The 12,065-nt window shown below is 38.4% G+C and overlaps 2 protein-coding genes across 12 annotated transcripts in view; both read left to right on the top strand.

The window, feature by feature from the left end:
* The first annotated feature begins 923 nt into the window (after window positions 1–923).
* Window positions 924–11,197, top strand: scel (sciellin). Of its 10 annotated transcripts, none has more exons than XM_030344198.1 (32): window positions 924–1,025; window positions 2,328–2,388; window positions 2,538–2,622; window positions 3,171–3,230; window positions 3,423–3,485; window positions 3,577–3,639; window positions 3,806–3,841; window positions 3,969–4,004; window positions 4,238–4,255; window positions 4,377–4,424; window positions 4,533–4,601; window positions 4,700–4,753; window positions 5,030–5,098; window positions 5,351–5,389; window positions 5,494–5,526; window positions 5,640–5,678; window positions 5,782–5,847; window positions 5,980–6,027; window positions 6,123–6,164; window positions 6,601–6,666; window positions 6,890–6,940; window positions 7,296–7,349; window positions 7,812–7,865; window positions 8,078–8,131; window positions 8,477–8,527; window positions 8,879–8,929; window positions 9,285–9,338; window positions 9,578–9,646; window positions 9,811–9,885; window positions 10,015–10,123; window positions 10,440–10,542; window positions 10,809–11,197. In XM_030344198.1, the coding sequence occupies exons 2-32, from the start codon at window positions 2,352–2,354 to the stop codon at window positions 10,823–10,825; spliced, it is 1,713 nt and encodes a 570-aa protein (XP_030200058.1). In that variant the 5' UTR covers window positions 924–1,025; window positions 2,328–2,351; the 3' UTR covers window positions 10,826–11,197. The 10 variants fall into 10 exon arrangements, with proteins under 10 accessions (XP_030200058.1, XP_030200057.1, XP_030200056.1 ...); XM_030344197.1 differs by having other exon boundaries at window positions 3,966–4,004; window positions 6,604–6,666; XM_030344196.1 differs by having other exon boundaries at window positions 3,966–4,004.
* Window positions 11,198–11,732: 535 nt separating this feature from the next.
* Window positions 11,733–12,065, top strand: part of slain1a (SLAIN motif family, member 1a) — an 11,753-nt gene continuing 11,420 nt past the window's right edge. For both annotated transcript variants that reach the window (XM_030342878.1, XM_030342877.1), the window contains exon 1: window positions 11,733–12,065. This exon is cut by the window's right edge and continues 302 nt beyond it. In XM_030342878.1, coding sequence (XP_030198738.1) covers window positions 11,904–12,065 — 162 coding nt within the window. In that variant the 5' untranslated portion in view covers window positions 11,733–11,903.

The following is a 12,065-nucleotide window of genomic DNA, read 5'->3' as shown; positions in this document are numbered from 1 at the left end:
TTATCTTACTCTGCTCAACTTTCCTTTGCCCTCTAGTCCCAATTAAGTCGGTTGTCATTGTAAGGTGGAAAGACAAATGACCTGCATTCCTTTCTTGTGTCCCGGCCATGGTTGTGACAGATTAGGTGGGGCAAGTTTATCTGTTTTCTTTACCTGTCACACCCTTGCTTGCTATGCTCTTTCATACTTTCATACATACTAAATTTATATGTGCCTTCTTCCCCTAAAACCTGTGTATTAATCACACCAAGATTTATGGAAAACTCGATAATTTATTCCGTATCGACATTGCCAAATAGGGATTTTTGTTGCATAAAAAACATTGTTATTGAACAAAAACATGTTAACTGCAAAAATGCTTAAGAGCAAAGCTGTTATCTCTAATGTGTACTACACACCCTGTCGGACCTAAATTTGACACAGCACAAAGACAGTAGTTCAAAGTCGAACAGATAACACCATCATATCATTGTTAAACTCTGTTTATAGTACTATTAGTACTGAGAGTTTTCAGTGCACCAGGGATGTGTTTCAGTTACAACTAACTTATTGTATTGTTCATGACTCACGTATAACAGGTTCTGTGGCCCAGTGGTATCAATAGTAATTAGGTTTCTGAGGTCATCTCGTTTCACCAATTGCAAAGGTATGCATTAGTACTCCCATTAAATAAGTATTCCACCTACTTCCCTTTGACAAAACAAGAAAAATACACACAAACACATATGTGCACACACATACACATAGACACTATTGAATACACTCATAAATAAACCAATGCTCAGGAATGTTGCACCAAGGAAAGGGGACAAACTACATTAAAATGAGGACTGAGGAAGCAGAGGGCAGGGCAGAGAGAGGGAGAGAGAGGATCCCTCCCCATACCACTACTTATGCTCCTTGTTAGGCTCCGCCCACTGGTGGCCTTGAAGTCTCCTCCCTTGAGGTCAAAAGCACCAGTAGCGACATACGTTTGTGATAGTTGAGTGGAGACAATACTTCAGAGCTCTTGTGGAACCCCCAAGGTATGTCGTCTCTATGTTTGGTATTTGTATATGCTGGTAATTGTTTTGCAAATGACTTTCAGGTGTATTTCAGACATGTGTAATATGTTCTTGAGGAAATGGGTTCTTGAAGTAATAAACGCAACTGGGATAATTAGGATAACAGGTAAAATAGTGGAGTGGCAGGTGTTAATGACAAGTTAACAATATGGTCACTCATCTAATAAGCAGAATTTATTCATAGATGGTAATGGTAATAATTGTCTATTAATACTAAGTATCTTATTGTCATTTTACTCTAGAGGTTATGCGTTAAAAGTTTTAGAGTCGTACTGTAGTCCTATTCATATCCGATTTATAGTAAGCCAACAATTTATTAATTGCCAGGATGTGGTGAATAACATCCTTTCAGGCCAGAGAAAACTCTGCCTATCCTCTCCCAAACCTTTATGGAAACCACACAATAACCTGCATCAGAACGTTATCTTATTTGATCTTATCTGATATATATAAATGACATTCTGGAATGTGAAAACAGAATGTCAATTTGTAAGTATTTCTACTTTAACAACATTTTGAAAGTATTGTCTTGGGCTGTCTCTTGTCTATAGGTAACAGTCTCAACATGGTCTCACCAGCCACCCATGTCTCTGGTGAAGCTTTATAAGCTTCGACAACTTTATTTTTTAACCTCTTCGGATATACCAAAGGGCATTCATTTATTTAGCTTATTTCCGATTAAAATGGCCCTTAGCCTGATACTGACAATAGTTGGTCTGGACATGGTTGAACCCAAATATTTCCTTGTCTTTTGTTTACACTGTACTGTTCGTCCTAGAGAATGCCTGTTGGAGGCAGGGTATCGTTATCATGAATGCCTAATGGAATGTTGCTGACATCCCCCTCGCCCAAAGGTGTGTTCGGAGAGGGTGTGTTGTGGTGGATGGGTGTATCACCACCACATGGACAAGATCAGGGCCAACTGGTTTGGATCTCAGTCTGGCAACCAAGATTCTAGTTCTCTTTGTGTCATTACTCTGTTGGCACAATGAAATTAATAGGCATGGGTTCTCGGCCGGAATTTGTAGGTGGATTAGCTTGTACTTGCTTGCAGGGGAAGACGGGGAACACCGCTGGTAGATAAAGAGATTTTTAGAAACCTGATCGAGTGGATTGTATGGTCGCAGTTGTCTGGGACCATTTGAGGATATCAGATACCCGTCTGATGTCACTCGTAATCGACTGGAACAAGAACCAACAGCGTCCTCTAGTGGCTGACATACAGAAATATTGAAAAATACTTTTTTGCTCTGTCTTTGATAGGAAAAAAAACACGACACTGCCGACATGTCTTACTCCTACCCAAAAAAGTTCATCCCTTCTTGTAAGTATTGTGTAATTCACTCGTTATGTCGTGGCACACCAATGACATGATATAGTCATTAAATAATTGATATTGCCTATCCAGATGTTGCTCTTTCTCAAGCCCCAAAAAAACCTTAATTCCCTATTAACTTTCCATTCCTGATGCAGCCACCTCAAGTACTCAGGTGAAGACGTCCCGGCTGAAGGACAACAGCTGGATCCGCAAGGATGAAGAAGAGGATGAAGACATTGAGTAAGTCCCACATACACAATGCATTGTGTATGTGGGTCATACTGTACATCCATCCATCCATACATACGCACATACATACATCAATACATACATCCATATATACATACTGACAAACATACATACTTACTTACTTACATACATACTGTACATACATACATACCTACTACATATACACACATTCAGACACCCCTCCATTCAGCCATCCATGCATACATATGTGTACACATACACACAAGGGTGCACACACACACGCACGCACGCGCACACGCACGCACGCACGCACGCACGCACGCACACACACACACACACACACACACACACACACACACACACACACACACACACAAGCAGTAAGTGCACAGACAAAGCTTTGGGTGTGATCCATATCAGTAGAGTCTAAAGCACTGTGCTGGTCATATCTCAAAGTACGGGTTACATACATACCTTCCTTTCATAGTCGTTAAGCAAGGTGACCTGCTTATATTATCAGCAATGGTGAATAGAATACCTATATTCATATGTGAATGAATTCTCTTTTCCTCCCGTAGTCGAGATCCTAACTTTGGAAAGACTATTCTGGGCCACGTTACCACTGTGACCAGTGACAGGTAATTCAACATATTTCTGGATTAATCTATGCCAAAATTATTGGTTTAAAATGTGAACTCAACTATATGTCAACTATATTTTCTTCTTATTTTCTGATAATAATACTAATAATACAGTTATTAATAATAATTGTTACTTTAAACATTACTTTTCACTATTCACTAACTTCTTTCATTTATTTTTGCGAGCAGCAAAGTGCCTGAAAAGACAACTGACACCAAAGGCACAAGTTATGTTCAGTCTCTAACCAAGAGGTAGGATCTTGGCACTAATCATCACTCAAAATACTCATAACATTAACATGGAGAGTATTCACTAACTTCTTTCATTTATTTTTGCGAGCAGCAATGTGCCTGAAAACACAACTGACACCAAAGGCACAAGTTACGTTCAGTCTCTAACCAAGAGGTAGGATCTTGGCACTAATCATCACTGATAATACTCATATCATTAACATGGAGAGTGGCTAAACAAACCCATAAAGCTGGGTGCAGTTTAGCCACCACCATTAACATCCCAGCTATGTTTAAAGACTGTGTTTGTTGGGGGTTTGGGGTTGTTTTTTTTTACTCAGATTTAGTTCCAGTCAGGAGGAACTGGACAAGATAAGGTGGGTGTGCATGTTTCTGGGCCACAGATATCCCCCTCAAAGACGTATTGATTTATAAATCAATGTCATGGCACATCGTATGCTAATGACACATGTCTTTCATCTGCTGCATGTCTCCCAACAGCAGGATGACCACTAACAGGACCAACACTAACAAAAGGAGGTATAGTGTTTTAAAAAATACTAATAAGACATCAAAATACTTAATTAATCATAATATAATACGTTGTTATCCAATCAATCAATCAATATCCGTTATTTAACCAGGTAAAAAATATGTGAGATTAAAATCTCTTTTCCAAGAATGACCTGGCCAAGAAGGCAGCACTGTTATACGTTCTTATTATATGTCATGAATGATAATGAATGATTTGTTTTGTGTCCTTGCCACCACAGTACCCTGCCAACCCCGAGGTGAGACACTGTCAAGATCCTCTGCCCTCGGCAAGGTTCAATATCCAAAACAATGTTGGAGAATCATGTATTGAATATTGTATATGGATAACTAAGCGTGTCCTTATCAATGTCCCTCCAGATCCTCCCTCTCAAGCACTTCTAGCCTCACAGAAAGTCCTAAGACAAGGTAAGACCCAAGACAGAGCTGCATGTAAACCAATGCTAAAACATCACTGTGAAGCCTGTGTCTGTTCAGGCTGTAATGGGTTTCTCCTCCACTGCTTAACGCCTATAGTAGCACTACAAGCACCACCGTTAGTGAGAACGGCAAGAAGACCGAGACAACCACTACTACATCCACCAGGTAGAGTGAACAGCTCACATTACACTGCTTTATACCTCCATCTTCATTGTATTACAGTACAGAAGGAACACCAATTCACTCATTGATCCTGCCCACAGGTCCGGGACTTTCACCGATCGTGTCTTCTCTGATGGCAAGAGCTCACTCAAGGGGTAAGAAGCACATTGCGACGACTGCATTTGAAGTACCAATATATATATATATATATCAATAAATATATAAATATATATATATAATACTATCGTTTAATTATTGATCAATTCATATTTCAAATTCATATTTTTTGGATATATATATATCATATTTGTATGTTTTTGTATTTGTGCTGATGTGTGCTGCTCATAAGCCTTAATTTGCCCTCTAGGATTTCTGAATTACACATCTTATTAAATCTTATCTCATAACAATATATTTATCTACTATCACAGGGCCCCATACTCTCCCTTGTCGCCGTCGTCCACCAAGGTGACTGAGACGACAATAACCAGCATTAAAGGGTAAGATGCATACCATCCTTTAAAATATGAATTTAGATTGGAGATTAACATTTAGGCCTACTTTCATATCTCAAACTATATTTCAGGTCTGATATGAATGTAGCTCTGTCTAGAATTACATATGCAATCCTACCTTCATATCTCAAACTATATTTCAGGTCATGTAGTTGATATGAATATGTGTCTGTATAGGATAACATATATATTCATATCTCTGTATTCATATATTAATCCTTTATTGTTATTTTACAGGGCTGAAGACCCGTACCTTGACACCCTAACCTTTAAAAGGTAGGTTGGATCACCCCTCATGAACTGCGTATCAATCATATTACTTTTATGACATATTTCATGCAAACACATGATTTTAATTCTGGTGTATTTCTTCATTATAGCAAGCCTGGGGCAGTCAAATCTGGCACCGAGGGGTAAGATTGATTTAAAACTGTTGGAATGGGGACGAAAAATGTGAAATCTGTTCATTGTGAGGTCCCTTAGTCGCTAGGCTAAAGAAAGTGTTTTCCTTTCCTTCCCTCTTCAGGAATACCTATAGTACGACCAAAACAAGGACTTCCTCAAGGTGAGTGTGTCTGATGTTTGCTGAAAACAAAAGAACATTCTGTTTGGAGAGAGAAATACGACAACAAATTATTGATGACTAACTATTCTGAAAAACCTTATAGTGCCGAGGACAAACTGTTTGACAGCCTAATACCTTCAATCAAGTCTGACCCCAACTCCTCTGTGAGGTGAAGCAATCTATCTGTCTGACTGTCTATCTAGTCCCATATTTTGATCCATCCATCCATCTATATATACTGTATATATATACATATATATATTCTGAACCTCTACTGACATTCACATTTCTTGATTTGCAGCACCACTGTAACCACAACCTCTGTTGTGAAAGTGGAAAGCCTCAATGAGTGAGTTCAGAAATTAAAGATGACATGCAAAAAAGCATCATCCTGACATAAAGCTATTGACTAATCAATAACTTTCATGGATTTCCTTTTTTCAGAGAAGTTTTTCCTGCTACCCCAACAACAAAGAGCTACTCCTCGTAAGACAATCAATGCATCATATAGGCTACATGCTAGCATTAGCTGTGTTTCCTGTAATAGCTGCTGAATACTGAATACTCTTTGTGGGGGAGACAGGAAGTCTGTGCTCCCCTCAAAGAAACCTGAGCTCCTCCTGATAGAAAAACACATTTTCTTTCCAATGCAGTTCGCTCCGCTTACAATTACTATATTCATTACAATGTAGTGTAGACTAAATGCAAAAAAAATATTTTCAAATGAAATATGCAGTTATTATTTTGAAGGGGAACACCCCCGATCTAAGAATAAACTGGCATAGTCATCATATTAAAATGTGTAGAATTGTCCAGTTGTTTTGATCCTCAGATCTCAAAGTGTGTTTTTGTCATCATGTGGAGCCCCCTTGTAGCAAAGTAGTATTGTGGACAATGACCATACGTATGTTTGATTTTCCAGCAGTGAGGACCAGTTGTATGACACCCTGCTGCCCAAGTCCATCACTGGCCTCTCTCCGTCTAGCAGGTGAGGCGAACCCCATGTGTACCTACTTCATCATAATGACAATAATGACAATTATTCATGGCCCTTACACAGAGCTTCAAAGACATATAAAGCGTCTTGAATAGTGTATGAGTATCGGGGGGATATGACTCCTCTTCCACTGCCAGCCTCTTCAAACCAGTAAAACACACAGAGAAATCAGTATAAGCACGATCAGCTCACCTCACTTTAATTATATCAACAGCACTACAAGTATCACAAGGAGAGAAGTGAAAACTGTGGAGAGCTCCCTCAGGTACGCTCCTGATTATGATTACTATACTATATTTAAACGAAGCAGACGCCCTTTCTATCAACATCAACCAAACTGAAGTCCTCTCCCACCATTGACTGCTTTAAGTCCAACTTTAAGACTATTATCCTTTTCCTTTATCCCCTCTGATGTGTCCATGGTACATTATTATTGTTGTTGTACTATTGTCATTGTTTTGTTTGTTTGTTAAGCACTTTGGGTCAACCATGTTGTTTTTTAAATATGCTATATAAATAAAGTTGACTTGACTTGACTATATAGTTACATATATAGAATTCAGTAAACATATTTTGATATGTTTTAATATATGTTGATTCACTCTCTCTCTCCGTAATAGTGACAAATACAGCAGCTACAGCCCGACTGTCAGCAACAGCGAGCCAGACTTCAGGTATGAATATTCATGTTATTCATGTTAATCATTATCAGCCAATAATGAATAACATGATGATAATATAAAAGTAATAATACTAAAAATAATGATACTAACAATAAAAGGTGAAGCAGACAGCTTATCGGCCATCTTCAATGCATACATAACTTAGAATATATACGATCATCATGAGGATATAAGCCCATTTGTACAGAGCGTCATCAGATACATTGATGGCGTACCTGATGATATATATATATTTTAATAATGAGAGGCATAATCATTATTATTTGATGATAATTATTATACTATATTTAAATGAAGCAGAAGCCCTTTTGACCAACATCATCCAAACGGAGAGTGCGAGAGAGTCAAATAGAAAGAGACTTGTTTAAATATATTGTTGCGTCTCTGCTGGAGTAGGTTATCCTGGCATGGTTAAATATATGTTCTAAACTTCAACTCTGTCTCTCCTCACAGTGACAAATACAGCAGCACCAGCCGGACCTACTCCAGCAGCGGACTAGACCCCAGGTATGATCATAGCCATTAATATTAATATTATATATAATACAATCATATATTCATATTAATCATATGAATCATTTACCAATAAAATAGTAATAATACTGTAAGAGAGAGAGAGATATTGAGAGGGAGAGGGATAATGAGGGAGGGAGAGAGATTGAAAGAGGGAGGGGAACATGTTTAGATATGTTATGCATTTTAATTCTTTCTCCTCACAGTGATAAATACAGCAGCACCACCAGGACCTACTCCAGCAGCGGATTAGACTCCAGGTATGTTCATAGCCATTAATGTTATCTCAATATTATAACCGTATATATTGATTGATTGATTAATGTTATAAATAATTATATTTATAATATTCATAATGATATAGCAATATAATAAGTATAATGTGAGTGAGAGAGAAATTGAGCGAGTGAGAAAGAGTGTGAGAGAGAGAGAGAGAGAGAGAGAGAGAGAGAGAGAGAGAGAGAGAGAGAGAGAGAGAGAGAGAGAGAGAGAGAGAGAGAGAGAGAGAGAGAGAGAGAGAGAGAGAGAGAGAGAGAGAGAGAGAGAGAGAGAGAGATGTTTAAATATATGGCTATGTTATACATTTTAATTCTTTCTCCTCACAGTGATAAATACAGCAGCACCAGCAGGACCTACTCCAGCAGCGGACTAGACAGGTATATTCATAGTCATAATTATTAATATTATATAAATATTATAACCGTATATATTGATGTAAATATTATAAATAATAATATTTATAATATTATAAATAATAATATTTTTAATATTCATAATGATATAACAATATAATAAGTATAATGTGAGTGACAGAGAAATTGAGCGAGTGAGAAAGAGTGTGAGGGAGACATTGAGAGAGAGAGAGAGAGAGAGAAAGAGAGAGAGGGGGAGAGGGAGAGAGGGAGGGAGGGAGGGAGGGAGAGAGGGAGGGAGGGAGGGAGGGAGGGAGAGAGAGAGACATTAAATAAATGGATATGTTATACATTTCAATTCTTTCTCCCTCACAGTGACAAATACAGCAGCACCAGCAGGACCTACTCCAGCAGCGGACTAGACAGGTATATTCATATTCATAGTCATAATTATTAATATTATATAAATGTTAATTATATATATTATATATAACAGTTTATATATCAATACAAATAATAATAATCATATTTATAATATTCACAATGATTATTATCATAAGATAATAATATGAGAGAGAGAGAGAGAGAGAGAGAGAGAGAGAGAGAGAGAGAGAGAGAGAGAGAGAGAGAGAGAGAGAGAGAGAGAGAGAGAGAGAGAGAGAGAGAGAGAGAGAGAGAGAGAGAGAGAGAGAGAGAGAGAGAGAGAGAGAGAGAGAGAGAGAGAGAGAGAGAGAGAGATATATGGATATGTTATAAATGTCCATTCTGTCTCTCTACACAGTGATAAATACAACAGCACCAGCAGGACGTACTCCAGCAGTGGACCAGACTCCAGGTATAGTCTTTATTCTAATAATGGTGTTCATAATAATAGCATTATATATTACAATTGTATATTATTAATAACTATATTGATATCAAATAATCATGAATACTATACAATGTGGCATTGACAGGAGTTTTGATTATTTCGCGTTATGTCATGAAATTGCTGAATAGATTTACATGTATTATTTTAATATACTGTATGTTTTAATTTCTGATAATCTCATACCATGTTTGGTTACTTCCTAGTTATGAGTACACCACTATCAACAGCCCCTCAGTCTACACCACCACCTCCACAACATACAAGGACAGCAGGTATGGAATAACACAGCTATGATAGATTCAGCATATTATTAGAGATTTGGTCCCTACTATTCGTACCACATCATGAACTTACTTCAATATGAAAAAACTACAATATAAAACTACGGTATGAAGGTAAGCTAATCGGTTTAATCATGTTTTGTTTAACACTTAAGGATGGATGACTACTTGGATGGGGACTCCTTCTCTTCTAAATCCAACATCCAGACTTTGTATTCAGCTTCTGAGAGGTGTGCACACACACGCACACTAACACATACACGCACACACACACAGTTTGTCAAACTGTTATTGGCACACACTATTTACAATGCTGATCGTCTCTTCTTGTTTTGTTCCATGACTCCTGAACTATGCAGAACCGTGATGGAGAAGGATCTGTGCTCCTACTGCCGAAAGCCCTTCAACACTGAGGCTAAGATGGTCCTCGATGACATGAAGATCAACTGTCACGCATCCTGCTTCAAGGTAGAGAACAACACAAGGCGGCATTTACATACTAAAAACCTGCTAAGACCTGCATTTTAAAACTCACAGACTCAAAGAAACGTAACTCTTTATTGTCGATGTGTTAAGACATACAGGGGTTGGTGAGGCTGATGTGCTTATAAAATTGTTGTAAATTTAAAAAATGTTCAAAGAAGTGGACAAATAAACAAATGTACAACTGTAACCGTCCATCACCATACAAGTGTTCCATCCAAAAGTATCTATCAGCCAATGAGTGGCCTTGAGTCCATGCTGACCATAGAGCTCCTGTCTAACGCAACGTGTGCTCCACCAGTGTGAGGTGTGCAGCAACAACCTGGGAAACCTGAAGGCCGGGGACAGCCTCTGGATCTACAGGCGCACCGTGCACTGTGACCGATGCTTCGAGGTCACCAGAGGTAAACAACAACACTCACACGGGACAATGTCATCTTTAGGGAAATGTGGACCCCGTTTTATTATTAAATAGTGTAGCTTTCCACTAGCCTTTTGAGACCATCCTCCTCACATTCTGTTTCACAATAGAATCCTCACATTCTGTTTCACAACAGAATGTGAGGTCACTTGATCAGGAAAGTCTCCGTGCTATAGCATTCCACACATTAAATAAGAACAATTCAAATCAATCAACTGGAATAATTAAATAACTTTTGCTTTCTTGCAGAAAAATGGCGGCGTTGACCATCAGACCTTCTGTGAAGACCTTCCATAGATAATAGGCTAACGATGTAACTTCAGTTTAGGTACTGTATGCTCAAGGGTGAAATGGGTTTTCTTATACATATGGATGTGACACATAGACATGTTATAGTCAAAAGGTTGGGTGCTATTAAAAGATTAAAAGTGTATACATTGTCTATCAGCAGTTATGATGAGGGTTTGACTCATTATTTTATCTTTTTAAAGACAAACTGGTCTTGAATGACATCACTACCTGTTTTTGTTTGTATCTGTGTATTAATCTACTTTTTTTGGGCCGGGGGCTTATTAGTACGTGCAATAAAGGTATTAACCTTAATATTGAATATCAATAAAATACATATAAATACGCAACGCCTTTTGGTCTGTAAATATTTGAATGCATTGAATTGAATGAAAAAATACGCATGAAAATGTGATACTATTTGATAATTCTTGAGCCAGATGCCTTGTTTGATCCTTGTGATCTAAATTGACTGTGAAGTCGATTTGGATTTAAGCATCTTCTAAATGAGCAGCCTAGATAATGATACTGAAATAGTTAATTCTGGGGTTGTTAATTTACCTAGTTAATCCAACAACAATGAATTACACTGTCAATGTACTACTGCACATGAATGGAATAAAGCGGAACAAACAATAACACAACACAATATATTACCAAACAATATAATTAAATCGAAAACGTTAATCAATAAATTTCTGAAATCTAAAGAAGGAACCGTCTTTGATGTGGGTTTATTTCCCTGTAAAGTTTAACATAATTCCACATTTGTGGTGGTGTGATGTGATTTTAAGTGCTTGAAGTCGACCAATCAGGTGGAGGCAGCATGGATGCTTTCTCCTGGTTGGACCGCGGTCCTCCAGCCGTCTGTCTCGCGCCGCGCAGCATCTCTGGAGGGGGCCGAGCCACACGGCTCTTGTGCTCAAATCGGAACGTGTAGTGCCTACAACCAGAGGGGAGATCTGGACACTTGTCATTGAACTGAGAACCAGGACCCTCTACCATCCACGCGTATAGGCCGGGGTTTTAATTTGTCATTATCAATGTGTTTTCCTCATGGAAGCAGAAGTGTTGAACCCCCAGATGATGGCCGACGTGAACGGGAACAGTAAAATAGCGAACGCGGAGCTCGAAGTGATAAAGCTACAAGAATTGGTGCGAAAATTGGAGAAGCAAAACGAACAATTGCGGACCAGGGCGAACGCTGTAAACAATTGC

The sequence above is a fragment of the Gadus morhua genome, chromosome 20 (genome assembly GCF_902167405.1).
Source record: "Gadus morhua chromosome 20, gadMor3.0, whole genome shotgun sequence".
Taxonomy (NCBI): Eukaryota; Metazoa; Chordata; class Actinopteri; order Gadiformes; family Gadidae; genus Gadus; species Gadus morhua.
This window is presented reverse-complemented; position numbering and strand designations above follow the sequence as displayed.

What these genes read in the sequence shown, in the direction of transcription:
- scel (XM_030344196.1), top strand. Translation starts at nt 2,352, where the DNA reads ATGTCTTACTCCTACCCAAAAAAGTTCATCCCTTCTT. An exon ending in GAAGAGGATGAAGACATTGA is followed by an intron (nt 2,623 to 3,170) that starts GTAAGTCCCACA and finishes TTCCTCCCGTAG; the next exon opens with TCGAGATCCTAACTTTGGAA. An exon ending in GACCCCAACTCCTCTGTGAG is followed by an intron (nt 5,848 to 5,979) that starts GTGAAGCAATCT and finishes CTTGATTTGCAG; the next exon opens with CACCACTGTAACCACAACCT.